The sequence below is a fragment of the Typopeltis vanoorti genome, chromosome 2 (genome assembly GCF_054136105.1).
Source record: "Typopeltis vanoorti isolate ZY-2024b chromosome 2, IOZ_Tvanoo_1.0, whole genome shotgun sequence".
Taxonomy (NCBI): Eukaryota; Metazoa; Arthropoda; class Arachnida; order Uropygi; family Thelyphonidae; genus Typopeltis; species Typopeltis vanoorti.
In genome coordinates this window covers 172,885,328-172,911,219 of record NC_143550.1, presented here as the reverse complement: position 1 = coordinate 172,911,219, position 25,892 = coordinate 172,885,328, and the positions used below count along the sequence as shown (strand labels likewise).

At 38.2% G+C, this 25,892-nt stretch overlaps 1 protein-coding gene across 1 annotated transcript in view; it reads right to left on the bottom strand.

Moving 5' to 3' along the window:
- LOC150109672 (neurobeachin-like protein 1) overlaps positions 1-25,892 on the bottom strand; it is a 1,254,229-nt gene that overhangs the window by 411,956 nt on the left and 816,381 nt on the right. The window contains exon 35 of the mRNA XM_090413954.1: positions 24,302-24,436. Within this exon, the coding sequence (XP_090270080.1) occupies positions 24,302-24,436 (135 nt within the window). The remainder of the gene's footprint in view (positions 1-24,301; positions 24,437-25,892) is intronic.

Sequence of the window (25,892 nt, the reverse complement as noted above, 5' to 3'; positions counted from 1 at the left end):
ATAATCGGGGGGGGGGGGGGTCTAGAGTTCTAAGGTTTAAGTTTGTTGGTCACTTCCACAGGCCAAGAAGTGACTTTCTTAAGGAGTCTGTGGAGGGTTCTAATCTGAGAACTGGTCGGATTATATTCAATGGGGAGGTAAGTGGTACGGTCTAGTACTAAAGCATTTAGCTTACCTTTGTAGTCTTTTTGATTGAGCACCATAGTGGCGCTTCCCTTATCCGCTTTGGTGATTACTATTTTTTTGTTGTTTTTCAACGTATAAGCCTTGCTACTAGAATCATGATCATCCACGGAGATGCCATCGCACGAAAGGCCAGTCAATACGGCAAATTAAGGTTGAAGATATCAAGGTAAATAAATCGTCTGACGTTCCTAAAACGCTGCCGGGATAACAAAGTGATCCCTAATTGTGTCAAATTGAAGCACCGTTTTACTTCCGAGAAAGCTATGCGCATTTATAATCGCACTAGCTTCGCCCTGTTAAGAGAACAAATTACCGCGACGCACGTTCTCCTTGCCGACGAAAACAAAACCTTACGGGCGCTAGAGGAAGTGCTTTCGAATACACTCAGCCATGATCTATGGTCGATACTTTATGACATCTCATGCGCGTCGGCAAGAAAAGAATTCGAAAAAATACGTAGTCAGCACGTGAAAAAATACGAAAACCTGACAAAGAATTCTACTTCCTTACCACAGCCACCACTCAACACTGTAGTCAACCTCTCGTCGGCAGTTTTAAAGCCTGAAGCACTCACCGCACTTTCACATGGTCACAATTTCGCCCTAGCTCCTAAAAGGATACCTGCTGAAGAAACCATGATCCAAATAGAGCGTGGGATTCGCAACCTGCCTAACCATATCGCCAACAATGTTAGACTGGATGTAGTCGGTGTTCTCACTAAAGCCAAACCTCCAAAAACCAACTTATCCAAAAACGAATATGCAGCCCTACAAGAATTGAAAAACAACAAAAAAATAGTAATCACCAAAGCGGATAAGGGAAGCGGCATTGTGGTGCTCAATCAAAAAGACTACAAAGGTAAGCTAAATGCTTTAGTACTAGACCGTACCACTTACCTCCCCATTGAATATAATCCGACCAGTTCTCAGATTAGAACCCTCCACAGACTCCTTAAGAAAGTCACTTCTTGGCCTGTGGAAGTCACCAACAAACTTAAATCTTATAACTCTAGACCCCCCCCCCCCCCCCCCGATTATATGGACTCCCAAAAATACATAAAAGAAATGTGCCATTGCATCCCATAGTGGATGGCATTGATTCCCCCACATATAAATTAGCCAAACATTTAGCCAAAACACTGACACACTACACTGGCAACACACCATCACACATAAAAAACTCAGCCCACTTTAAAGCCAGTATAGAAAACCTCACACTCCAACACACTGACATAATGGTCAGTTTTGACGTCTCCTCCCTATTCACTAATGTCCCACTCAAAGAAACCCTTGAGCTAATCCAAGCCAAGTTTCCCCAGATATCTCAGCCCTATTTCAGTTCACAATGAACTCAGGCTATTTCGTTTGGCAAGGAAAGTTCTACAAACAGATAGAGGGGGCAGCCATGGGTTCACCACTTTCCCCACCTTGGCCAATTTCTTTATGGAGACATTTGAAGAGAAAGCCTTAAACTCCACCCCACAAAAACCCACTATTTGGCTTCGTTATGTGGATGATGTGTTTGCTATTTGGCCACATGGCTCAGACACATTCCACTCCTTCCTAACACACTTAAACAACCAACACCCCAGAGTCCAGTTCACCTTAGAAAAAGAGGAAAACAACACCCTCCCCTTCCTAGACACTTTAATCACCCGCCAGCTTGATGGATCTTTGGTTTTCTTTGTTTACAGAAAACCCACCCATACTGGCAGATACATTCACCAGCAATCCCCGTCCCTCACAACAATATGGGGTTATAAAAACACTATATAACAGGGCAAAATTAATCTGCTCAGATGACAAGGCCCTGACTACTGAACTAAACCACATCCTCAACACTTTCTTAGCCAATGGCAATAATCCCCAAAAAATCCAAAAAATACTAAAACCAGTAAACCACAACCCCCCTCCCCCCCTCCACAATAAAGATTACACCAAGTCTATCACCATCCCCTACATCCAGGGCACCTCTGAGAAAATAACCAATATCCTCAAAAAATATGACCTTACTTCCTGTTACAGACCATATAAAAAGTTAGCATCCCTTATCCGCTCTACCAAAGACCAACCACTTCCCCTAGACCTACCTGGTGTATACCAGGTCCCTTGCAGCTGCAAATTGTCCTACTTTGGCCAAACAGGCAGAACAACAAATATCAGGATTTCAGAACACAAAGACTACATCCGGTTTCACCAGTACAGCCGCTCTGGGCTGGCAGACCATGCCTTAGATACCCACCATAAAATTCGTTGGAAGAAAACAAAAATAATTCATCGCAGCAAGTTTAAATACGAAAGATTATTCAAAGAATCTTCAGCAGCTCTAAAAAATGTTCCTAACCTCAACAAATTTGGGTGCATGAAACTATTTGGGAGACTTGCATTATGAGAACTGCAGCCCAACTGCCAAAACTTCCAAATTAGCCCATAAGAGGGCACCATTAGGACTTTAGGAACAATATTAGTTTCTTGCTTTCTTCCTCATTTGCTTGTGTTAGTGCCTTGAGTGCACATACCATATCTTTATGTTCCTGAAGATGGCAATGTGACGTTGGCAAAATATAGAAGTTATTCATTAAAGTTACCTTTAATTAATATACTTTATATGCGTTGTTAATTCCGTAAACTAATTACCAGTTAACGCCAATCTAAATCACGGTGGATTGATGACATCATCAGATTTGCATGAGTGACATGGGAAAGGAGACCCACGGACAGACAGTTTTGGAGTAATCGTGGAAAGGCCATCATCCATTAGTGGATCGACAATGGCTGAGAATGATGATGATATATATATATATATATATATATATTATCATCATCATCATAGTGGTGGTCGGTGGTAGATGACCTTCATCATCTATACGTTGGTATAGATGATGAAGGTAGTTGCAGCTGGTGGAGACGAAGAGTTTAGAGTAGGTACCCTCCCTCGATGAGTCTTTGGACTCCCTGGAGGTGTTATGTAATAATAATAATGATATATACACATATAACCAGAAAAATTTCCACAAAATCATCATAGCAAATTTAAAGTATCATAAACTGTGTACAAGAATTGTGTGCCAAAAATGTTCATCGATGATTCACAAAACTAAACTCAGTGATAGACTGAAATATTTGGAATGGTATAATAATAATAATAATTATTATTATTTTACAACATCATGGTGTCCAGAGACTCATTGTGAGAGACTCAAATTAATCATTATACACACAAATCCTATCATGCCTCTCCTTGAATCCATTCACCATCAGAGAACTCGCAACCGATTTTGGCAATCCATTCCACTCGCTCATCACTCTCCATGCAAAAAATCTGGTCCATACACCCCAATAACCACACTCTTATACACGTTGAAAGTTTTTTTTCACTTGGTTACAGTATAAATTTAAGACACCTAGAAATTATATTCCTGGTTTCATCCTTTATCCAAATGTATGAAAAAAGAAGTAAAAAAAAAAAAGAAAAAGAATATGACTTCTGCATTTCTTTAACCTTGTATCACTTCTGGGTCTGGCTTCAATAAAGGTCAAAACCAGTCTGGGTAGTGGCCCTTCCCATAATGCATAGCATTATCCATGTTTGTAAGGATATGTGCATTTACATTATAGGATACTAAGGCAATTGATGTGAAGTGATTAGCCTCTATATACAAGTAGCCCAGCTGTGAAGTGACTTCATGTGCAAACACTTGTTTGCTTACACTTGGATAAAGGATGAAACCAAGAATATCTTGGCATCTTTAATTTATACTCTTACCCAATTTCCATGGATAGCCCCTAGTTCTTTGACTATTTGTCATATTATGAAAAATTTCACTTGCATCAATTTTATAAAACTCCTTTAATATTTTAAAAGTTTTTATTATGTCTCCTCATTCCCACCTACATTCACCTTATCCTTGTAAGGAATATTCCACAGACCTGTCACTTATTTCTGAATCCTCTCAACCACGTTTTGGTCCTCAAGAAACCCAGGTGCCCAAATCTCTGCACAGTAGTCAAGATGTGGGTGAATCACAGCCTTATAATGAAGGATAGTAACTTTCTTCCTTACTTTACATGTTGGCATGTTTTTCAACATCCAAGTAATCCTTTGAGCTATTTTACCAACTTTTGCAATATGCCCTCTGATATATTAATTGGCCTGTACTTTGCTACCTCTGTCTTGGAGCCACCTTAATACAATGGCACTATCTTACCTCTTTCCACTCCCTTGGAACTCTGCCAGTACTAGGATTTAGATTGAACAACTTTGTCAGAGGCAATGCCAATTCTCTTGCACATTCACATGGTATATGGGCTGATATGCCATCCGGTCCTACTGCTATGTTCGCATTCATATTTTTAATGTGTGAACACCTCCTGTTCATCTACCTCAGTGGTGATATTCATCTCTGTAACATCGGCAACTATAAAATCATCACCTGGATGATGCACCTTCGCAAAATGATCACTCAGCAATTCAACTATTTCTTTTGGTTCAGTCACCCTCCTACCATGAGCAATGTTTAATGTCATCCTACGATAGTAATTTTTCACCTTACTTGCTACAAACTCTTTTGGGTTTACTTTGGCCTGTTTGGCTAATTCTCTCATTAGCAAAATAGATTTAGCAAAATCAGATTGTTTGGCTAAATCAGCTAAACAATCTGATTTAGCCTTCCTTAAAATAATAGTCACCCTTCTTGCTTGTACTTTGTACTGCTCATGAGCATGCTGATCACGTTTTGCTGTATATTTCCTCCACAATGATTTCTTTTTTTGCAGCTCTTGTTTTATATCCCTACTCATCACTCAATTCCAACTTGGTTTATCCTCTTGACCTTGGATATGCAGTCTGATACTGCTACTCTCAAGCAATTTCTGACCACTTGTCATGCACAACTGACATTCTTTATTTGTAGCTTCTCAAGCTATATCACTGTTTCAAGATGACTCTCTCATAATAATCACCAGCAACAATGGTGGTGTTACACAAGACTCTGTTCTTTCACCTATCCCATTCCTTATATGACAATCATTATCCTTTTCCCACAATGCCAATTTATTTAAATCATCTTGCAGGATATCTACATCATCTTTATCAACTATTCCGTTTAGCAAACAACTGAATACCCACTTTTAAATCTTTCCCTTGGATGATGACTTGAAAAGCTGCAAGGAAAGAATATCAGTAGTGCATGGCAAGTAGTCAGAGAATGCTTAATGAAGATGATTAATTTTTTAATCAGATTGTGACAGGGGATAACCTGATTAGTCGAGGTAATAGCTGTTTGGAGATAAAGTAACCGTTTAAAACAAAAGAGAAATATTAATTTTTTGGATGCTAAGGAAGAAAAGAATTGTAATATGTTTATGCCAAAAGGAGGTTTGATGTCAGAGTATCATCATCAACAAATTCCTGACAAGTACCCTCACTCAAGGGGTGTATACAGGATATGATAGTACTACATGAAAAACTTACATCATTACTAACTTCCTATCTGCACTTTTCCTCTAAATCAATCTGTTACCTGACAAGATTCCAACATTATCAGATATTATATTTCTGTATTCTAAATCACTTTTTACTGTATCAAAAAAAGAAGAAAAAAAAAAGAGTGTCAGGAGTAAGATTAGAAGAAAAGGTGTGTGTATATATGTGATAAGTTAGAAATGTGTTCTGCTAGTGTTGAAACTAATAAGGTTATCCAAACTCCATTAAAGAATGGTTTGTAAATAAAATTTATGGATGGAGAGGTTAATGAAATCTGTGTAGTGCAAGATTTTCCTTAGGAGGAGGAAGAGGAAAATAGTATATTGTCATCGGCAAAACTATGTAATGAGTTAGCAGTTAACTAGCGTAGATCACCAATACATAGAAGGAAGAGGATAGGGTGAGAGAATAGAGCCTTGTGGAACCCCCAAGCATTATTGCATAGTAGGAAGATAAAGAACCACCTACCATCACTCTCACACACACATAGAGTATGCATCCAGACAGAAAGCAGACAAACAATCCAGTTGCAGAAATCAAGGGACAGGTCAAATTATGAGGCAGGGTACTTAACAGATTCTTGCCAGCCCCATCCAAATGCCTTAGAGATATCAAGAGCAACCACCTGAACTCACTATGGTATTTGTCCAGAAATGGGTTACATAAGTATATCCCTTATGTATCAATAGCAGCGGAATCCAGACCGGCAATCATTTATTAGTTGAGTACCTTCAAGGTATCATAGAAGGTGGGTGCTGATGATTTTCTCAACAGTCCTTTAGAGAGAATCAACATAATAGAAATACCCTTCTTATGAGTGAGTTATATGTAACCTAATTTCCAAACTGCAGAATAGATTCAAGTGGAATATGAAAGTGTAAAAAAAAACAAAAAAAAAAACATAGAATGGAAGTTAACTCAGGAGTACACACATTTATAACCAATAACATCAAGATCAGGAGACTTTTGGTATCGAATTTGGACAACATCCTTCTGATTTCTTTCTAACCTAACAAAAGGTGAAAAGGAGCACTGAGAGTTTGAATTGATCAGGAAGGCATCTGCCAAGATCAATGATAATGGAAGAGAAGAGAAGTAAGAAGCAGAAAGGTCTTTTTCCACAGGTGATAAGGCAACAGAACCATCCAAGTGATTCTGTTGCAAAATGGGTGCGAGCAAGTTGAACAAAAGTTATGGTGGAGCACTTTAGGTTGTGGTCTGAATTACATTAACAATATTCCCACTGTACTTAAAAAGGTATCAACAAGAAAGAGATCCAGGATGTATGGAGAGCAGTTAGTATTATATAGTATTCAATTAGGAATTTGAACAATTATTGTAAGATTATTAGTGGTAGAAAATATATCAGCATGCATACCCACTTAATCAGTGCAGTCGGAAGAGGATGTTGGTGTTGAGAATATTAAAATTCCCAAGAAAGACGACCTTACTCTTACGAAAGTTGGATGATGAAAAACAACATTTAAAGAAAGGAAATCGAGGAGTTCAAAGTGGATGGTAGCATTAGGAGAGCAGGAGAGAGAGAACAAACAAATCTGATAGAATGGGAGATCAGAGAGAGAGAGATTTATAGCCACATGTGGTCAAAATCAGGAGATTCTAAATTGGATACTCTTAATATAGTATATAAGAGTGAATGTATATGCACAGATGCCAACTTTGAGTTAAAATGACTCCTCAAGGGGTGTGTAACTGTAAAAAGATGAGATGAGTGGTATTTGGAAAAAAGTTGCAATCTGAATTTCTGTCAGGAAGGGTAGATAAGGTTTTGCAGACTGAAATAAACATTACTGAGGTTGGAACTGACTACATATATCTGTGAAGTGGATTTGGAAGGTTCTGTGAGGTTTTCTGTTGACCACAGAAACCTTACAGAGTTTGAAGAATAAATAGAATAGGAGTGAAGTGGATGTGTAATTTAATTAAGCAAGAGATTCATAAGATTATGATAATTACAAGCAGCAGCCAGAAGAGTCACAAGTATTGTAACTCTTCTGGCATAACAAGCATTGTTATGCCAGAAGAGTTACATGTTATGCCATGAAAAGAAACTGGCTCTGCAAGTTAAAGACAACCCAAAAGAATCCTATCATTATACTGCAAGCAAAAGAAAGAAGGAATTTGAAAGAATAATCCTACTGAATGCAGATGGTATGCAGAATTCATCATTCAACTGGTGAACAGCCATTTTGCTAAAAGTATCAATCTGGTATGTGCAGCATTGAACTCACTGGTATCTCTTCACTGTGAGGAAACTCATGTGGATAAAGGAGGAAGTACTAGAGCTGTTGCACAAAGTGAATACGAATTCTGCAATAGGAACAGATGGGATATCAGCCTAGATGCTAAAAGAGTGTTCAGCTGAACTGGCTATTCCCTTGATTAGGCTATATAATTTGACTCTCAGAACTGGGAAGATTCCACAGGAGTAGAAAGAATGTGTGGCAATTCCATTGCACAAGGGTGGGGCTAAGACTGTTGTATCCAACTATCAAACAATCAGTATCTCAGAAGTGGTAGTGAAGATTTTGGAAAAGTTGGTTAGGATTCACATTCAGAAATGGGTTGACAGTGAATGGTATTTGAAAAATTTTGGAACTTGAATTTCTGTCAGGAAGAGTAGGTAATTTTTCAGACTGGAAATAAACATTACTGATGGAAGTTATACTATCAGTTGCCCAACCATGAGTTGCCCAAGTCCTGAAAATACTACAGGTGCAAACTTTGTTTGCTTACACTTGGATAAAGGATTAAACCAAATATATAATTGGTAAACATTACTGATGTTTTAGAAACTTGTGCACATTCTATAATAACGTTATCACTGAGTTATGCAAAGGGAATGGATGCACCATGATACTTTTGGATTTTGCTAAGGCTTTTGACAGAATACAGCATGGAATACTGTTGCATAAATTGGATTGGATTATAAACTATTAGTATGGATAAGAGGATGGCTGAGTAACAGATATCAAAAGTGGTATATGGGAGTGTGAATCTGCAAGATTCAAGATAACCAGTGGTGTGCTTCAAGGATCAGTCCTTGGTCCATTGTTATTCAATCTGTACATGAATGACATTGGGAAAGATTTAACATGTGACATACAGCTATTTGCTGATGATGCAAAGACAGGTAAGGTAATGGAGTGCTGCTGATATGCAGTGCTTGCAGAATTGTTTGAATAAGGTAGACCTGTGGGAAAGAGAAAATGGATGTAAAGTCATGCACTTTGGCATCATTAGATATACGATGTAACATTATGTTGGTGGGATTATGCTAGAAGAAACTGATCAACCTAGGGATCTTGGAGTTTCAGTAGACAGGAAGTTGAAGTTCAAGGGTCATATAGTAAAAATTGTAAATACAACTCCAAAATAATGGCAAGGCAAATAACCTTGACATGTGAAGATATAAGGAAGTCATGTTGTTTATTTTTTAACGGTATATATTAGAAAACACAAAAATAAGTAAATAATTAATTTATTAACTTATTGCTGATATTTCGCTGGGGTTATAACCAGAGCACAAAAACACAGTTTGTCACAATATGCGAGACTATAACAACATGGTGTAATCAACAGACTAGTTAAACAAAATTGTAGCAGCAACACAAAGACTAGAGTCCTGATTTTGGCGCCCTCTATCTGAAAAAAAAATAATTGCAGCTAACACACAAAACTAGAGTCCTAAACAGAGAAAAAACTTAGTACTAGTTTTTTCTTAAGATGACTGTCTCCCAGATTTTAGGCAAATTTACACAGCCATATTTGTTGAGATTTGGAATGTGTTTCAGGGCTTCAGTTGCCTCTAAGAACAATCTCTCTGACTTGTAAGAGCTTCTGTGCAGTACTTTTGTGTTCTTCCAGTTGATTCTGTGCAGGGGTATCCAGAGCATGGTCTGCTAGGCCCAACTTGCCATAGCGATAATGCCAGATGTATCTTTTGTGTTCGCTGATGAGGATGTTCACAGTTCTTACTGTTTGACCGTAGTAGGCTTGATTACATGAGCAGGGTACTTCGTAGACTCCTGGATGTGATAAAGGGGGAATGCTGTCCTTGGGTGAGCGGAAAAGGGTTGCTAATTTGCCACACTGTCTGAATGTGGTGTGTAGTTCATGTTTAATAAGAATTCTTGAAATCTTTTCGGATGTGCCTTTAATGTATGGGATGGTGACTGTTTTGTAGTAGTTCTCTGTGGTGGATAGCGGGAGGGGTTTCTTAGGAGTGTTTAGTATTTTGTTTATCTTATGGGAATTATAGCCATTGGCCAAGAAGGTATTGCATAAGTGAGCCAGTTCAGCAGCAAAAGCATTGTCATTGGAACAGATTGCTCTGGCTCTATGGGTTAGCGTTTTTAAAAAGCCATGTTGTTGAGAAGGGTGATGGTGTGATTGTTTGTGTAAATATCTCCCTGTATGTGTGTGTTTTCTAAAAACTGAAAATGATAAGAAACTATTTGGAAGACGTGTGATAAGTGTATCCAGGAAGAGCAGACAGTTATTAGCTTCCAGTTCCATTGTAAAGTGGATTTTTGGATGGTGGCTATTTAAATTAGCTAAGAATGTTTCCAATGTCTCTGGGACATGTGGCCAAATAGCAAGCACATCGTCAACATAACGTAGCCAAAGTGTTGGTTTGAGAGTGGCTGTATTGATTGCTAGTTTTTCCATGCATTGTATATAAAAGTTGGCTGGGGGAGGGGCCATGGCTGCCCCATCTATTTGTTTGTATATTTTCCCTTTCCATGTGAAATATCCTGCATGTATTGTGAATTTGAATAATTCAAACATATCAGGGGGGAAGTGTGACTTCAGTAGATTGGGGGTTTCTATTAGTGGTACATTTGTGAATAGTGAATAGATTATAGCACCAGCGAAATATCAGCAATAAGTTAATAAATTAATTATTTAACTTATTTTTCTGTGTTCTAATATATACCGTTAAAAAATAAACAATACATATGATGAACACATAAGTCTGTCCACACATATAAGGAAGTCATTTTACCTCTTCACAAGGCCTTGATAAAATCTCCCATGCACTATTGAAATGAATCGCGAATGGTGTTACATTAAAATACTTAGATGAATTTCATCTGCTCCAGTTGCCTTTCTACAATATGAGGTTTCTGACTGGCTTTTTATATTATTATTATTATTATTCAGGCCTCCAAGGAGTCAAAAGACTCTTCGAGGGAGGTCCTTCCTAAGACATAAATTCTGTCAAGACTCATCGAGGGGAGGCCCCCCCCCCTGAGAAACACAAAGTCTATCATACTACTCTTTAAACTCACTGACCGTTCTCGCTCCCACCACTCCATCAGGCAATGCATTCCACGGCTCAACCACCCTCCACACAAAGAAACCACTCCTTACCCTCTTGCTCACGGTTTCCTTTAGTAACTTCCAGGGATGGCCTCTTGTCATCACTCCTTCGTGCTGTTCAACCAAGCGAAAGAACTCCCCAGTGTCAACCCTGTAACCACCTCTCAACAGTTTAAAAGTCTCAATCATATCGCCTCTCCTTCTTCTATCCTCCAAACTCTGCAGTCCACATTCTCTCAGCCGATCCTCATAACTATCCTTGTACAGTCCTGAAACCATCTTTGTCATCCATCTTTGTATCCTTTCCACAGTTAATTTATCCCCTTCAAATCCTGGGGTCCAAATCTGAGAACAATAGTCCAAGTGTGGTCTGATCAGAGACTTATACAACGGAATGATAACCCTCTTATCTCTGCAGGTCAGTGTCTTTCTCATAATAGCAGCAATCCTCTGTGTTACCTTCACCACCTTTGCAATATGTCCCCTAAACATTAGGTTTCTATCAATCATCAACCCCAGATCTCTTGTCTCCCCAACTTTCTCCAGTATAACTCCTCCCATAGAGTATGCGGCATCCCATCGATGTTTCCCAAACCACAAGACCTTACATTTTGCTGCATTAAACTGACATCCCCATTCATTTGCCCATCTATCTAGCTTATTCAAATCCTCTTGCAGGGCTACCACATCTGCACTATTACTAATAATCCTTCCCAGCTTCGCATCATCTGCAAACAACTGAATATCCCCTTGCAATCCACTGGCAATGTCATTGATATAAAGGTTAAACAATATAGGTCCTAGTACTGAGCCCTGTGGGGCCCCACTTGTAACCTTCTGTCTCCTTGAAACTGCTCCACCATACACAACTCTCTGATACCTATCAGAGAGTCAATCCTGAATCCAGTTGACCAATCTGACATCCAGACCCATGTGTTGCAACTTAAATATCAGCTTATCATGTGGCACCCTGTAAAATGCCTTTGCTAAGTCTAAGAAAATTGCAGTATATGCCTTTCCCTCATCTAATGTTCTTATAACTTTATTATAAAAGGCTAGCATATTGCTAAAACAAGAGCGCCCTTTCACAAATCCATGTTGACTCTCAGAGATAACATTACCCTCATCTGCCCAGTGCTGTATACGGTCCCTCACTACTTTCTCCAAGATCTTAACAACTACTGATGACACACAGACTGGTCTATAATTAGACACTTCCAGTCTGTTACCACCCTTATGCAATGGCACTATCTTACCTTCCTTCCATTCCCTGGGCACCTTTGCCAAAGCCAGACTTTCATTGAAAAGCCATGTTAAAGGCACTGTCAATTCCCTAGCACATTCTCTCAAAACTCGTGGTGAAATACCATCCAGTCCCACAGCTTTACTGACATCCAGAGTACTCAGTATCTGAAACACACTCTCCTCCTGTACCTCCAAGACCAGTCCTATCCCTCTAGCATTAAAACTGACTCCTCTAGGATGAAATACTCCAATAAAGTGTTCATTGAACAATTCCACTATGTCCTCTGCATCAGTCACTCTATTTCCATTTTTATCCCACAATATCATTCTTCCAAAGTCATTTCTCCTCCTACTGGCCACATAGCTAAAAAATTCCCTAGGATTTTCTTTGGATCTTAGGGCCAATCTCCTCTCATATTCCAGTTTTGCTTTCCTTACCACACTAGTCACTCTTCTGGCCTGTGTCTTATACTCTTCATGCATCTTCTCTTCACCTGTCTCCTTATATCTCTTCCATAGACTCTTTTTCGCATGCAATTCCTGTTTAATATTGTTTGTCATCCACTTTACTCCAAATTGCGTCCTCTTCTTCACTCGTGGTATACAACTTACCATTGCTGATAACAAATATTCTTTCACAATTTCCCATGCACTAGTGATATCCCGGCCTTCCAATTCCTGCCTCCATGAAACTTCCCGAAGTTGACGACTATTATAATCACCTGCCTTATAATTCCACATAAGTTCCCGTCTCTTTGATACTCCTGCATGTCTATTCATTTTTCAAGTCAACATCATATGGTCACTCTCTCCAACTGGTGGGAGAGACATCAAGTCAGTTATTATCAACTCTTCTGATGCTATAACCAAATCCAAAACTTTTGAATCTCTTGTTCTCTCTGTTACATGTTGCCTAAGACATTTGTCCCTCAAGAATTCTAGAAATTCCATTCCCCTATTGCTACATGCATCTTCCTCTCTCCAATTTATACTACTGAAGTTAAAATCTCCTATAACAATCATTCTTCTTGCACTTGCCAAACTTAGCTGTCTAAACATCTCCTGGTCCCCATCCTCTGTGCTCCTGGGTCTGTAGCAACACCCCCACTAAATATCCTGTCTTGCCTACCTCTACCTCACACCATACGCTCTCAAAATCATTTGTCTCACTTCCTTCCAAATTCTCCACTCTTAGAGGACATAGGTCATCACTTATCATAAGCAGTACCCCACCACCACGCTTTCCCCTCCTATCCTGACGAAAAATGCTATACCCAGCGACTTCTATTCCTGTTGTTATATCCCCTTCTGTCAACCACGTCTCAGTGATCGCAATAATTTTTGGCCAGGCTGATGCTATCTGCGCCACCAATTCCTTTCCCTTATTCCGGATACTCCTGGCATTAGTATACAGCATATAAATGCCATTGTTTCTATACCCAGCCTTATCCCTTCTAGACTCCACTGGGCTCAGTGTTACCTGACATTGTCTCCCTTCTCCCAAGTATCCATTCCCACAAGAGGCCACCCCTGCTATCATCCTCCCTGGGACACACTGACTCGTTCAGAACAGCAATCTCTCCAGATGCCTACGTCCTTCCTCATTCAAATGTAAACGGTCTCTCGCATACAATTCCTCTCTTTCCTCAAACGCACTCCAAGCATCCACATATACCAGTCCTCTCTTGTCACACATTCTCGCTATTATGCCATTCAATATCACCGCTCTTCTGCTCAGCTCATCATTATCATACCTAGGCAACACGCACACTATTTTTCCTCTCTCTGTCTTCTTCCGTACAGTCTCAAGCAAAAATCTGATATCTCTCGCTGCCTGACTTACATTACCACTCAAGTCATTCGTTCCTACCATCACAATCATCTCATCCACCCTTTCACCTCTCTTAATTGCCATAGCCACCCTTTCTATTGTTCCTCCTGGCAAACACTCCTCACGCATCCTATCTTGAACACCACGGATCATTGAGTCGCCATACATTATACCTCTTACCATTCCCTCGCTCCTATTGTTTCCATTCTCTCCTCTTCTTTCATTCCCATACCTCTCTCTTCTACTGTTTCCATTCTCTCCTCTTCTAGCAATCCCATACATCTCTCTCATTCCCTCTCTCCTACTGTTTCCATTTTCTCCACTTCTAGCACTTCCATATCCCTCTCTCATTCTGTCTCTCCTACTACTGTTTCCATCCTCTCGTCTTCTAGCATTCCCATACCTCTCTCTCATTCCATCTCTCCTACCGTTTCCATTCTCTCCTCTTCTAGCACTTCCATATCTCTCTCTCATTCCGTCTCTCCTACTGTTTCCATCCTCTCGTCTGCTAGCATTCCCAAAACCTCTCTCTCATTCCCTCTCTTCTACTGTTTCCATTCTCTTTTCTTCTAGCACCTTCATACCTCTCACTCATACTCCCTAAATTCTCTCTCTCTCCTACTCTGATTCGTCTTGCATTTATCTCTTCCATTCTCCTAATCTTATCTTTCATACTTCTGCTCTCATTCACAAGACATTCCACCTCCTCTTTCAACTCATCTATCTCCCTCTGCAGGTCAGTCACTCTTAATCTAAATTCACTCTCCCAAACAAAGCCATCTCCTAAACTTTCACAGTCACTCACACCTTCCACACTATCAACTATTATTTTCTCATTCTCTCCTATCACACCACTTGTGTTCCTACATTCATTCCCCGTTCCTGGAGCAACAAAGTCGGATATCGATATATCTAATGTACTTATTTCCTCCAACTGCCTACATTTTGCGCACATACGCTCTCCACTCTCTTTAACAAGCCACATATGTAATTCCCGAGACGCATACATGCCGCAAGTACTGCATGCCACAAAGTCCCTTATGATATTGCTAATAATTGAGTTCTTAAATGGCGGAGGACTTGGCGTCACGCCACTTGCGACTGCTGCTGAATCCACCATCATTCCTTACTGCCGAGTAGCGTAATCTTTAATAATTATTCGATTAATAAATAAGAGGGAAAAAAAAAAAGTACAAACATCAGAACATTTAAGTACTAAATATAATTAAATAAAATGAAATATAACCTAAATACAGTAACTTAGCTTCGTTTTGTCTTCCACCGTTACGCGTTCGATTCCGACGGTACCAAAATATATTATATCGCGACAGCAACTAACTTCCAAAAAACAACCACTGAAGTACACTCGTATTCAGAGAAACAATTTAGCACTCAAAAACGTAGAAAAACGGGAAAAAAATGGACTATTCACCAATTAAAAATCACTTTCTTCTGCACAGCTCAAATTCACCGCCACGTGCTACGGCGACGCTAGCGCCACTCATCGATGAGTGGCACTAGCATTGCCGACTAGCGCCACATATCCATGTTCTTGCATGCAAGTCTGGTCTCCTGGTTCCCATGGTGATTCTGATACAGTGGAGAGAGTGCAAAGGAGAGTGCCAAAAATGATATCAGGAATGAATAGCCAAAAGGATTAAACAAGAATATAATTTCTTGGCATCTTTAATTTATAGTATAACCAGGTGGAAAAACTTCCAACCTCTATCACTAATCCAGAGTATTTTAATAATAAAGTGTGACACCTTTTGGCTACTCATATATGGAAATATCACGTCTGCATTACTTCAACCTTGGTATCACTTCTGGATCTGGCTCCCACTGATGAGACTTCAATAAAGGTTGAAACTGGTCTGAATAGTGACCCTTTGCCTAATGCATAGTATTATACAGGGTGTCCCAAAATTCACGCAAGAAGTAATTTTAATAGAAAACACAGGTTTTTAATTAAAAATTGTAATTTCTTATTGATTCATAAAGTATACAGTATAGGGTTATGCATGAAATAGCATATCGGGTAAATGGCCTCCACGGCTTTGCTGGCACATACGCACTCTTTTGTCGAAATTTTCCATGACCGTTTTGCATAAATGTGGCTGAATTTCATTGATACAGTGCTCAATTTCCTGCTTCAAGGCATGGGCTTGTTGGCATAAACTTTAGACCTCAAAAAACCCCAAAGAAAAAAGTCCAACGCCGTTAAGTCACATGATCTGGGCGGCCAATTCTGGTCACCAAAACAGGAAATTACATGACCAGGAAATGACTCATGCAGTAATTGAATTGTTTCTCGGGCTGTAAGGCATGTGGCACTGTCTTGTTGAAACCACATGTCGTTCACATCCATAGCTTGCAATTTAGACACAAAAAACTGGATTATCATGTTGCGATGGCGAGCACCATTAACTGTTATTGCCTTACCAGCCGCATTTTTGAAGAAGAATGGATCGATGATGCCTCCAGCCAAAAATCTGCACCAAACAGTGACACGTTGTGGATGCATTTGTTTCTCAACAATCACTCGTAGATTTTCTGAACCCCAAATGCGACAATTTTGTCGATTAATGAAGCCATCAAGATGAAAATGAGCCTCATCGCTGAAGATAATTTTGTTTGAAAAATAAGCATCCACTTGTTGTTGTTCCATAATCCATTCAACGAACTCTCTTCACTGTGTGTGGTCATTTTTAATAACCTTGAACTGTCAGCTGTCACGCAGTCTTTTTTTCTCGTTGGCAACACTTTACCGCACAAATGGCGCTAAATTTAAATCTTGCATGAATTTGGGACACCCTGTACATGTCCGTAAGGATATGTGGTTTGCATTATGGGATATCAAGGCTAGTGATGAGAAATCATTAGCGTCTATATACAAGTTGCCAGTCCCGAAATTACTTCAGGCGCAAACTTTGTTTGCTTGCACTTGGATAAAGGATTAAACCAAGAATATAATTTCTTGGCATCTTTAATTTGTAAACTAACTATAAGCTTGTTGCATGGTTCACATGAAATTACTTATTAAGAGGAGATAGGTTGGTTTGAGAGCAACAGGGAGTAATTTATCTTGTTTAATTGAAGTGAATGGTGTTACATTAAAATACTTAGATGAATTGCATCTGCTCCAGTTGCCTTTCTACAATATGAAGATATGAGGTTTCTGATTGGCTTTTTATATCCATGTTCTTTTCAAACATTTTCTGCCACTGTTCTATTACTGCTTGTTTCATTTAATAGTCTTCAAAGTAATTCCTAGAGTTATTCAGAATATCAAGTGACCATATCACCTGAGTTAGCTCTGCTAACACATTCCTGGATGCTAGCAATGTCAAGTTCTTTCCTAATATCCTGAGTTGAATTTTATTTGCTCCAGTTGAATCTACTCCTTTCTTCAATTTTCATATGGCCTTTATCTTTGATTCCTTTTAGAGTACTCAAATTTCTCAGCTTTTTCAATAGCCTCCAGAACATTTTGCCATTAATGACATTTCAATTCTATCTTTATCCCAAGTGTTCCAATGAATTTTGTATAACTAATTTAATGTTGCTTTCACAATTTTCATTAATGTGCTGTCACTGTTCAGCCAACTTACTTGCTGAAAAACATTTAGCAAGTAAGATATATACATATATACACCCTGTATATATACATATATATATAGGATGGTTCAAAATTCCACATACAAACTCTGAGGGGAGGTAGAGAACATCAAAATTAACCATATTCACATAGGAAAGCATAACCGGAAAAGCCACCGGAAGGTACTAGGACACAAAGATATAGAAATAACACAAGACAGTAAGTAGTGTAAAAAACTTTATTAGGTGTAACTGAACAGTTCAATAGTAGTTGGATACATAATATGGTAAACAAGGTGCATGCCTGCCATCTCAGCATTCATAAAATGACGCATATTCTTAGCATGACTTCGAAAGCTTGAATGAGGAAGCCCAATTACTCACCTAGAGTGCTGGTGAACAGTGCCACCTACCACTTTTGGGTGGCATTTCCGGTCATGCTTTCCTGTGTGAATATGATTGATTTTAATGTTCTCTACCCCCCCCCCCCCTCAAAGTTCATACATGGAATTCTGAACCACCCTGTATATACACTTTTGCCCATTGCTTAATGCAGGATTTAAGTAACACAGTGAAATTAATTGCGACAATCCCTTTATATACGTGGCAACAGTTTTAATTAATGTGCCTTTAAATTTACCATGCAAAAACATGCAAGCCTCGAGGAGTGTTTCCTAGCCAAGAGAAAGAAAGTCGTAAACATGATGATGTCATTCCTTCGATTAAGCATTAAGAGTGGGTGTATTACAAGCTCTAATTGTTCTGCTGTATTTATAAATTACATTCTTCGTAAATTTTACAGTCCATTAATCATGTCGAAGAATAGAAGCAATCCCACAACTGGGTCATTAAGTGAAAAAAGGAGGAGGAAAGTAATTACTTTAGATACAAAACTTGATATAATTAAAATATTTAAACATGGTGAAAGTAAAAGTAAGATTGCAAGTGAATTTGGTTTTAACGAGTCTACAATAGGGACTATTTTATCCAAAGCTGATAAGTATTGCGAGCAAGGTAAAGAAAGTTGAATCTAGATCTGCAAGTATGCAATGCACACGTAACTGAAGTGCTATAACGGTTGAAATGGAAGATCTGTTGATTATTTGGCTGGAAGACTGCAATCAAAAGAGAATTCAATTAGTGCTTATGATATCAGGGTCAAAGCTCTAAGCCTCTTTTCAAGACTTAAAGAGACTAAATATAAAGAAGGCAATTCAAAATTTGCAGCTAGCAAAGGCTGACTTGAAAATTTTAAATCTACTGCAGAACTAAAGAAAGTGAAAATAACAGGTGAAGCTGCAAGTGCCAATGAAGATGCTGCATCTACATTTCCTGTTGAGCTGCAAAAAATTATAGAAAAAAATGATTACGATTACTACCAAATTTTCAATGTAGATGAAACTGGCTTCTATTGGAAAAAAATTCCATCTAGAACTTTTATATCAAAAAAAGAAGCAGCACAGCCTGGCAATAAAGTATCCAAGGATCACTTAACTGTTATGCTTGGAAGGAATGTTAATGGAGAATACACAAGCAGCTGTTTGTCTATAAACTCAGAATCCAAGGGCTTAAAAACGATGTAACAAGAACTCTTTACCTGTAATTTGGTGTGCGAATCGGAAGACTTGGGTTACCCAAAACCTATTTGAAGATTGGTAAGTTTTATTTTTGTCCGGCAGCTGAAGCTTATTGCAAGAGAAATAACTCAGCTTTCAAAGATGTTTTGCTTTTAGATAATCACCTGGTCATCCAAATTCTCTTAATGATCTGTGTGAGAATGTGAAACTTTTATTTTTTCCACCAAATACAACATCATTGGTACAACCCATGGACATAGGCATCATTGCAACTTTCAAAGCCTATTTTCTTAAAAAGACATTCCCAAAGGCAGAGAAACAACAACAGGAAAAAATGCGATTATGCTCCAAGAATTTTGGAAAATTAACAATAAAAATGCAATTGAAAGCATTCATGACTTGCGGGAGCAAGTGTCTCCTAGCTGCACAAGAGCTGTTTGGAAAAATCTTTTGCCAGAATGCGTTAATGAATTAGGTGATTTTCAAAATCCTGTGAACAACATGGTTGAAGAAATCATTGCAATTGGTGAAGACCTTGGTTTTGATGCAGAAGATGCTAAAGAATTATTGGATTCAAATTCAAAGGATTTCAGTGATAACTATCTTCTTGAAATTGAACAATAACATGCATATGAAGACAACGAACAAATGGAATGTGAAGATGAGGTTCCAAAGGAGATAACAATCAAACAACTGGATGGAATATTTCACAGTTTCAAATTGCTTAAGCAGTAAATAATGGATATGGATCCGGATGTTAATCGAAGATTGCTTGTTTTACCTAGGTCTAGAGAGTCATTTCGCTTGTTACTATAGAATTTATGCTGATAATAAACAAACTAAGACTGTTCAAGCGACTCTTGGTAACTTTTTTTGATAAAAAATTGCAGTAATTAATGTAGGTGCAAGAATTTATTAACATTTACTTTGCATTCATTTTATTATTATTCGTGGCACCTCCAAGGAGTCCGAAGACTCATCGTGGGAGGACACCTAGTGTGCAACTCTCCGTCTCCACCACTACCGAACCTCTACTACCAATCAACTACATCAGCTCCATTTACCACCCACCACAACAAGTATCTTTTGTCTGTAAATTGCATGTGTTCTGAAGGTTCGATTTGTCTGTATGCGGGAAGAAAAACCAGAGTTTCCGGGGGGAAAAAACCCTGCTACCTCCGTATGAGATCGGCTAACTCACCTTCAATTGAAAAAGTCCATATAAAGATTTCTTCCGTCACAACGGGAATTGGACTTGAACTCAGGCCTTTTCCAATCGAAGGGTGCAATGTACTGTCGTTCTTCCAATTGTGTTATCTTTCCTAAAAGAGTTTGTTTTACTCTATAGGTTATCCATTCACAAAACAGTTGATATTTTCAATGCTTCTGCCTATTTTCATCATCTTTGTCTTGTTATTGCTGACCTTCATACCATATCTATTACAACAATTATTCAATTTAGTGAGGGAATCTTGCAGACTTCTAGTGAATTTATTTAGAAGTATAACATCATTTACTTTTATTAACATTTACTTTACATTCATTTTATTATTATTATTATTCGTGACACCTCCAAGGAGTCCGAAGACTCATCGCGGGAGGACACCTAGTGTGCAACTCTCTGTCTCCACCACCACCGAACCTCTACTACCAATCAACTACACCAGCTCAATTTACCACCCACCACAACAAGTATCTTTTGTCTGTAAATTGCATGTGTTCTGAAGGGTCGATTTGTCTGTATGCGGGAAGAAAAACCAGAGTTTCCGGGGGGAAAAAACCCCTGCTACCTCCGTATGAGATCGGCTAACTCACCTTCAATTGAAAAAGTCCATATAAAGATTCCTCCCGTCACAACGGGAATTTGACTTGAACTCAGCCTTTTCCAATCGAAGGGTGGAATGTACTGTCGTTCTTCCAATTGTGTTATCTTTCCTAAAAGAGTTTGTTTTACTCTATAGGTTATCCATTCACAAAACAGTTGATATTTTCAATGCTTCTGCCTATTTTCATCGTCTTTGTCTTGTTATTGCTGACCTTCATACAAATCTATTACAACAGTTATTCAATTTAGTGAGGGAATCTTGCAGACATCTAGTGGATTTATTTAGAAGTATAACATCATCCGCATAAAGCAAAGGGCTGAGATTAACATCTCCAATTTTGATATCAGGTTTAATACTACTTTCCTTCATAATATGATCCATATAGATAATGAATAACAGAGGGGATAATATACATCCTTGTCTGACACCAGATTTAACATTAAACCATCTTCCTGTACTTCCTTCAATTCCAACTGCCGACTTACAACTCAAATAAAGACCAAGTATTGCTTGATATAATGCCCCATTGACACCATACAACTGCAGCGTTTTGAAACAGCATCTCTTTTGGCACCTTGTCATATGCCTTTTCCAGATCTACAAAATTTAAATACAGATCTTTGTTATATTCACATGATTTCTCGACTATTTGTCATAAAGTGAAACTCTGAGCTTTTTCTACTTCAAGAATGGATATGTATGTATTCCTGTCTGCATGCTTGTCGAGTGTTTTTTACCACTGTGTGTCACTAATTGCTTCATTCAGCAATTTTTCGAAGTAATTATCCACACATCAAGGATATCTTTTTCTCCAGTTTTCATGTCACCTTTATCATCTTTAATTCCTTTTACAGCACTCTTTCCTCCATTTCTGAGCTTCTTCAATAGAATATCTTCAGAATACCCCCCCCCCCTCCTTGATATTTATTTTCTATGTTCTTACCAAAGTCTTCATGACTTGTGTTTAGCTAGTTTTACACAGTGTTTAGCTTTCTTACATTTGTTTCTGCATTCTCTAAGAGCACAAGCTGACTTATTTGCCAGGAACTTTTGATATGCTTTCTTCTTTTCCTTCACTGCCTCTTTAACTTCCTGAGTTCACCACCATGGAGTTCTGAGTTTTCTATCCTTGCAAACAACCTCACCACATGTCTCTCTTGATGAATCAATCAATATTTTCTTCAGGTCTTCCCACTGAATCTCCAAGGTTCGATTCCTGTTCTCAAATTCTTTCATTTTCTCTTGAATAATGTTTGTGTGTTTTAGTGTACAGTTCACATCTGAGAAGCTGCTCAACTTTCTTATGTGTTCTTCTTTTCAATATGAAATTCAATTTTATCCTGCTCAAGACTAAATGGTGATCAGTGCCAATTTCAGATCCTCTGTACACTTTAGTGTCTTGCACTAGGGAGAAAACATCACTATCAACAATAACATAGTCAATGAGACTTTTCTTATTCCTTGCCTCTTCCCTTCATTTGAATTTGTGCACATTTTATGTTGAAACATTGTGTTAATAATAACCAGTCTGTGTCCTGAACAGAAATCCAACAGGTATTTGCCATTATTAGGAGTAAAGAACAATCATTTCTGCTCTTAAGATCCACAACAAGGACAAACTTTTCATTCTCTTCATGTCAATTGCCCTCTCCAAAACCTCAAAAAACTTCTCCGCTTCTATCTTAGTAGAACCTTCTGTGAGTCTCACTGTCCAGTTCTCCCATTCCGATATTTGTCCACATCACTCTCCTTGATACTGCCTGCCATTCATTCAATAAGATTAGCCTCATAATTAGTGTTGAATACTATGGCTACTCCTTCTTTTCATTGACTGTCTTTGCCTGAATATAACATTTTTTATTTATTGCTCAGAAAAATCTCCCCAGTTTGTGTCTTTTTTTTGTTTCAGTCACCCCTATTATCTCAATCTGGTTCTTATCCAATTCCTCAGCTAGCTCCATTTCTTTGCCATTGGTTCACCCTGGTTCCCTGACGAAAACAATGGGAACCTTGTTTAACTGGGCGACACCCCAGCTGGCATGTTATCATGAAATTCTGTCATCTGCCTTGACATATTTGTTTAATATGAGTTTTACATTTGGTAAAATTCCAAAAGAGTGGAAAGAAGGCTACATTGTGCCACTTCATACAGGAGGTGACAGAATTCAGGCATCAAATTATAGGCTAATCTGTGTGTCAGGTGTTGTGGTTAAAGCGTTGGAGAGGCTGGTGAAAATAAGGATCCAGAATGGGATTAACAACAATGGTATTATCTTTCATGGACAGCATGGATTTACTAAAGGAAGGTCATGTTTTAGTAATCTACTTACTTATTACAATAAGGTGACTGCTTCCATGGGCAGAGGAGAAGGATGCATAGTAATATACTTAGATTTCGCAAAGGCTTTTGATAGATTACCACATAATAAGTTGATAGTCAAACTAGAGTAGATGGGGTTGGACATTTGGATTAGTGCACTGGATTGGCTGTGTGATGGGTATATGCGGTTCTGTACTGGGAAGCAATATCCCAGAAGAGGATGGTCACTGGTCTGTTTTAGGGCCAACATTTACTGCAGTTTAACCTGTATGTTAATGATATTGGGAAAGATTTGAATGGGGATATTCAGTTGTTTGCAGATGATGCAAAGTTGAGACAATCTATGAGAAGTAGAGCAGATGTTGTGGCCTTATAAGAAGACTTGAATAAACCGAGTGATTGGGCACTGGAGTGGGAATACCAGTTCAATGCAACCAAATATAATGTTTTAAAATTTGGAAAACAAAGATGCAATATAAATTTACTCTTTGTGAGGATATATTGTTGAAAGTAGAGGAAATAAAAGATCTTGGGGTGATGGTGGATAAGGATCTAAAATGGATAATAAGGAGACTGGGGGAGAACATGTGGTTATCCCTGGAAGCTTTAGAATTAGGGTGGGAGCAAGTTAGTGAGAAGCAGATATTTTGCATGGAGAGCTGTGAATGATGAGAATGCATTGCTTGAGAGCATGGTATTTGTAGAGAATTTGAATGTGCTTAAGGTACAGTATGATGAACTGCGTGTATGGAGAAAGGGACCTCCTAGATGAATTAATGACTCCATGGGGGTCTTAGGATAATGAAAATAACATTTTTTCCAATTTTTTTTGTAGCTTACCTTCTATATCCCATACAAATGTAAATACTTTTTTTAAGTGAAAACTTACTGCAAGATTTTTGCTATCAGCAAAGAGTAGAAGAATATCTAATCCCATCTCTTTCATTGCAGGCCAGCCTTCTTCTCCTGGAGCTTCTTCAAATACAAGTAATATATCCAAAAGGCTAAGAATACCTTCAAGAAGCTAAGACACACACACACACACAAAAAAAAAGAAAAAAAAAAAGAACTGCAATTATATACATACTCAAGTTATTCTACAGCAAGAAGTTTTTTAAATTATGGAAATGCATTAACATTTTTGACACACGTTGTTTTAATATATATAATTAATATAATATGTAGAAGATTTTTCTAAAAGATAACTACAGGTTGATAATTACATTCAGGCAACAATGATCAGAGAAAGAGTAACTATAGCATTTAACACCGAACATGAAGATAATTTTTGTGAATGAGGAGTTGAACAATGAGACTTATGTGTGTCTAGGATTACAAGAAAGATTTTACTTAGGAAGAGATGGGTGATTTTTTTTTTTTTTTTTAGTCACTACAGAAGAGAGCTATATCAAGCAAAAAGATAAGTTGGTCTTGTTAGAACTGTATACAGCCAAGTAGGAAATGAATGCCAACCCTCCAGAAATGTTTTGGGAACATTTAATGAAAACAGCACAGCAAGTAATAATTGTATGTACATGCTGGATTTCTTCAGGGAGGCTAGTCATTACTATGTATAGTTCGCCCACCGATTAGAGGTCTCTTGACACTGCGCATGTCAGAAAAAGGAGAATCCATTCCGATAATAGGGTAATCAATCTCTCTTCTGGGATGTGTTTGTTTATTATTACAGGTCGAAAAATTTACCTTTTCTTTTACGAACATTGTAGTTTTTAAAGTGTAACTATTTTGCTTGTATAACAGTTGGAAAAATGTACCTGGAGTATTAACAAAATTAAAAAAGGTATAGCATAAAACAAAAATTTAACTAAGTTTATTTTTAAGAAAGTTTTCTATAAAATAAAAATAATTATACAGAAAAACAGAAATTTTTTCAAATGAACTTAGATATTCTAAACTTACAGTTGAGAGAACTGAAACACTTTAATGTCCTAAACCGATTAATTATTTATGACTTGTTGTGACTCTTTTAACAAACCCATGCAAAAAAAGGTTGGAAAAAAAATACCATTATCAAATCCTTTTAATCTTCACAGTTATCTGAATCGGTGTCCGAATCGCTTTCACTTAAACTGATCACCAAAGGTTTGCATAATTCTTCAATAATTCCATCTCTGTCCCAATATATATTTTCCAATGAGGTGACATGAAAGCAATATTTTCCCCAGTTTTGAACTGTAATACTTTCAATCGCCTGTTCTGAAAGCTTAAAAAGTTTCGACATGTCAATATCTCCAGTCACGTTGCGACGGCGAATGAAACTTTTCACTTCTGCCCAAACATACTCAATAGTATTAATATCGCAATGATATGGTGGTAGCCTCAAAGCTAGAAATCCATGCTCTTTGAGCATGTCGAATTTAAATAGTTTAGTTGTGGGCAAGTTTCTTTTGACCAAATTAAGCAATTCAATTTTTCGCATATCTGGGGAATGAGAAATGTTATTTGCAGAGAGCCAATCC